Genomic DNA, 5,148 nt, shown 5'->3' on the forward strand with positions numbered 1-5,148 from the left:
ACTGTCACGTTAAATTGTTCAGTTGCACGTTATTATATATTATACTTATACACAATCATATTGTCGTGATATTAATCTAGCTTCACTTTCAACACTATAAGGTTTAAAAATTGATAGATATTTTATCTTAAAACATTAATTTATAACGTCTATAATTTGTATTGTAGTGTCTATTATTTTTATTGCTCAAAAATAAAATATAAACATTTTACAGACCAATAGGTAAATTGAATTATAAAATCCATAATATTATAATACAATATTTTCAAATTGTTTGATGAATACCTATTGATCGTGACAATGATTAATAATTAAATATTTTAAAAATCGTTCCGATGTTTTTTAAACCTCTAAGATAGAGAAGAGAATAAATGTATATAAACTCTGAAAAAATATTTATTTACCAAAGAATATATTATACGCTGACACACTCGTAAACTGTTGTTATCTCAGTGACTCGGTCAAATTAAACAATTTGCTTAGGCCACAAACATGATATTATTATGTATTATTGCGTTGGGTTGGTCGCAACAAGGTAATCAGCAGGGAATTTATGGTACTAAAAATAACTGCAACTTGTGCTATAATATGAACTAGACTAGATACCTCATCTAGATAAAGATAAAATCAGCATTTATTATCCAGATGAAAAAAAGATACATTTCTAATAGGTATATAAGTGTATTAACTCTGAACATTAAATTTGTGTTAAATTTAAGAAGTGTCGCGGGATGTGAGAATACTCTTGTTGATAGTTGGCGAATTTTGATCCGAATATGTAATGGGAAAGAATAAAATACTTATATACTTCTTCAAATAGTTAAAAAATTATTTTATCTAAATGATTTTTTTATTTATCTTAGATAACAGCTCACATAACATATTAAATAAACTGGTTAAGATAAAATGTAAAAAAAAGGTGGACAAGTGGGTACACTACAGTCACTGTCAAGAATGTCATTAAAATGGATGTGTTATATTTTACTTCAATATTAAAACATATTGTATACGAAAAAAGACACTGAGCGTAGAAGTTGTGTCAACCTAGAATGCTTGTATAAATAATCAAATTTAATACTTAAAAACATAAATAATAAAAATCAAAACTATCTCCATATATTTTAAATATTGTAACTTTCCGGTGAACTTTTTCTTTTTGAGAGAGGTAAAAAAACTAATTGACAACCTTTTCTTCACTAAAATCAAATCAATGAAGTTTCTACAGTCAATTTTTTTTTTATTACAACAAAATAAGATAATCGTTACGTAAGAAATCGAATGAATATCAAATGTTAAAAATATGAATTTCAAACGCTCATAAAAATTTAATTTGAGTTTCTTATAGACATTTTTTTTTCGATAAAGGTAGATTATCCTAAAAAGAATCTTGTATTACATTTTAAAATCTTAGTTCTAAAAAGAAAAATTTGTACGAATTATTAACTCAAAATAATTTGCTAATTTTCGTGATTTTTACATATTTTGTCAAAAAACTGTGACTAAGGATTCTTAATATTTTTCAAATGTCATTGTAAAATTATAATAGGAGCCTTGTATTAAATTTTCAAGTATTTTTACTCAACAAATAATGTTTTATTGACATTCATAGACATAAAAACTAATTAAATTGGAAACTGAAATTGCCCGTCAACAGCTCAAAACAAATCAAAATACCAACTAGATTCACTTTCCTATCAGAAAAGGTACTATTGAAGAAAATCCAAGCACTTTTACTGTCCTAAAAGGTGATGACAGACACAAAAAAAAAATAAAAAAATAAAAATAAAAATAAAAACACACATCATTGTAAAATAAATACATTCATCGTTCAACTCAGAATCTAAAAATAATATGTGGTAGATCAAAATAAAGTTTATGAAAGAATTTTAGAATTTGTTCAACGTTCTCCGTTGGAATAATCATTTCAAAGTTTCAATCTGGTGTAAATTGTTTGGGAATTTATTTCTAGGCAAAATTAAAATGATTGTGAAACAAAAAAAAATAATAATAATAACAGGTATTTACAATATTTAAGACAGACAAATTTGAGCCACTGAAGTGAAAGATGATTTTATAGTAATGTATTTTTACACGAATGCATAGTCAAGTATGTGTCACATAGTACATGTAAAACTATTCCTTAACTGACACATAAATTGACTATACATATGGACATTTGTCTTCAAAAGTAGCAGTGACAGATTTATTAACATAGACAGGTTTTAACATTTACATCCTAGTAAACGAAGAGAAAATACAACAATAGGTATAACCAAAATTATATTATAAATGAGCTGGAAACTGATGTACAAAAATTACATATAGTATTACCAGGGGCGGAATTGCCATTTTTCCGCCCCTAGGCATTACAACACTAGCGCCCTTTACATTGGCATTTATTTCGCACAAACCTACCATGAACCACCCCCCCCCCCCCCCTACCAACAACCATCTCCTACATTTCTTACATAATATATAATATGTAGATACACAGTAGCACTGATGATCATTGGCTACCGCGGATATGATTATCCCCAATAAAAAAACCCATAGTAATCACCGGGGGGTCATACGCTGATCGACAACTCAGTCTATACGTCCACGAAAGTCGTTCAATTTTAACCTGAATAGAGTTTTTTTTATATAAATTAAAAATTAAATTACTTATTGTTTCTGGTAAAGTCACATTATTATCAACCGCGGTGTCAGTAGTTTTGTTTTCAGAAATTTTAGATGTTCCATCATCTTGGTTACCCGAATTTGCATGGTCGATTATTTTGTTTGGTAAAATCTCATTACTATCGGTATCGTCATTCGTTTTGATTTTCTCGTCACTTTTAGTAGATTCTGGATGATCTGAGTCAACCAATGTGTTTTTAACAGTTTTTTTGGGCACAGGCTCAATATTACCATCTACAATAATAATTTTTGTTTTCACGTGATCTATAAATTCTTCAAAGGTTCCTGTGATATCCAGTTTTTTATGATATTGAACGGGAAAGTGAATTACCGCATGGTTTATGAAAAAGAAAAGATTATTACATAATATATTATGTATTATGTAGGTACGTTATGATAAATATTAGGTACATGACAAGGATGTTGGCAATCAATAATGTAACAGATCAGCGTGTTCCATTTAAAAATAGGCACCTATGTATTCTTTTAATTTACAAATTATAGAATACTAGGTTACACGCAATGCGTTGCTCTTGCTAGGTTTTTGTGATAATGCGAGCAGTATACTATCAGATAGGCATTCAACCTACGGTAGATCGTGTACACCGTGGGTGCGTACCTACTTAAGTGTATAATTTAAATCTAAAGTATCAGAATTGTACAATCAATTAATACAAAATCCTAGCCTAATCCAACCGTACTAAAATCTGATTATTAAGAAAAAAACCAAACATTCGTATGTGCGGGGTAACACGAAAGTGGTTATCGATCGTGAATCCAACTTGTCCACAAGGAGGACAGAAAGTATAAATATTTTCTATACGGTTTATGTTTTTATATTAGACGGTTGAAATATTTGAGTCACAATATGTATAAAGGGAACGGTAGCCGCGAGGTCTGTGGGTAACTCGGCCGAGTAAGACTAATGTAGCGTTCGCCGTGGTTGGAACGGTCGCTCGCACAGTCGTACCTACCCACTTCGAGTAGGTATCGGAGTCGGAATCAACGGTAATCAAATTATTTAAAAGTGATTAACATAGCGCAAAAACATGCTGGCCATCCAGATTGCATTTAAATGGTAATCATTGATACAAAAAAAATAATAATATTTAAGCAGTGTTTGTTTATTTATTTTCTTAGTAATTAATCGATTTTCCAATAGAAACTAATGTTAAATCATATTGCTATATACAATTTCAATACTTATAATTTCAATAACCATGAAACATTTAAAATTTTATGAACAGTGTCGTTTGAATACTTCTGAAACTTTTTACAGCATCACGTCCCTGATGTGACAGTGTCGTGACGTTGATCGCAAGTTAGGTGTCGAAGAGCGTCGGTAAGATATGATAGAATATCGTGAGACGAACGTGGCCCTCGAATAAATTATGGTCGTAAGAATGTGGGTTCGGGATTTATGGATTAGGAATGCATAAAGAACAAAGGTGCAAACATTTTTATCTTAATAACTTACCAAATTGCATTACATAAAAATAATTATAAAGTCCACATTCATCTATAAAATATATATATATTATCATACGTGCATTAGGTACTTACTTTACAAAAGTCATCGACGGTTTAAGATATTTAATGGAAATGTAAATTGAGTACAATATTATGTATACAACCAATGTAATAAATATGGTCAAGTGGATGTCACTCTATTTTACAGTAGGCTACAAGTGGGTCACTGTAATGGATGGTGTTAAATTTGAATTCAATGATATAATATCATTGTATAAGAAAAATTATTCTGAGTGAAGACGGTTGTATGATGTTACTAAGTAAAAAGAACCGTGACTTAGGATTTTTAATATTTTTCAAATTCATTGTAACAATATAGTAGGAGCGTTGTATTAAATTTTCAAGCATTTTTACTCAACAAATTAGGTTTAATTGACATGCATAGAAATAAAAACTAAGAAAATTGGAGTACAAAAATGTCCCTAAACAGTTCAAAACAAATCAAAATATTTTGAAAATTGTACCATGTATAGAAAACAAAAATATAAATAACCAGTAAAAATGTCATGTATATGCGTTTATTTGTATTAAAGTTGCATCAAAAACCAATATTGATTTTGTCGAAAACCGTTTTTGCGTAAAAATTCCCGTTTTCCCTTCATTTTTATGTTGTTTTTCTCAGCGCTTTTAAAACTATTAGGAATTTTAAATTTTGACTTACGTTTAAACCCCATAATTCCTAAATTTTCTGTTTGTCATTTTTTAAAATTAAAAACTTAATATTAGAAATCATAAAATCTATTTAAAAAAATTATTTATCTTTTATTATTTTTTTAAATAATTAAAGTTAATTCTAACTATATTCTCATAAAATGAATCACTACCACATGCATGTTTTTAAAAATAACAGTAGATAGTTAAAAAGATGAATGTGGTATATATGAAGTGAATGAATATAGATAGTTATATTTTAGTACAAAATAAAGCTTGAAAGCAGTG

At 28.8% G+C, this 5,148-nt stretch overlaps 1 protein-coding gene across 1 annotated transcript; it reads right to left on the reverse strand.

Moving 5' to 3' along the window:
* Positions 1 to 2,491: 2,491 nt before the first annotated feature.
* Positions 2,492 to 4,892, reverse strand: LOC115034910. The gene is made up of 3 exons (XM_029492444.1): positions 4,871 to 4,892; positions 4,157 to 4,198; positions 2,492 to 2,964 (listed from the first exon to the last, which is right to left on the reverse strand). The coding sequence occupies exons 1-3, from the start codon at positions 4,881 to 4,883 to the stop codon at positions 2,507 to 2,509; spliced, it is 513 nt and encodes a 170-aa protein (XP_029348304.1). The 5' UTR covers positions 4,884 to 4,892; the 3' UTR covers positions 2,492 to 2,506.
* Between the last annotated feature and the right edge of the window lie 256 nt (positions 4,893 to 5,148).

This window comes from Acyrthosiphon pisum, unplaced genomic scaffold, assembly GCF_005508785.2.
Source record: "Acyrthosiphon pisum isolate AL4f unplaced genomic scaffold, pea_aphid_22Mar2018_4r6ur Scaffold_21516;HRSCAF=24166, whole genome shotgun sequence".
In the NCBI taxonomy this organism is placed as follows: domain Eukaryota; kingdom Metazoa; phylum Arthropoda; class Insecta; order Hemiptera; family Aphididae; genus Acyrthosiphon; species Acyrthosiphon pisum.

What these genes read in the sequence shown, in the direction of transcription:
- LOC115034910 (XM_029492444.1), bottom strand. An exon ending in TTTTTATGTAATGCAATTTG is followed by an intron (nt 2,965 to 4,156) that starts GTAAGTTATTAA and finishes TGGATATCACAG; the next exon opens with GAACCTTTGAAGAATTTATA.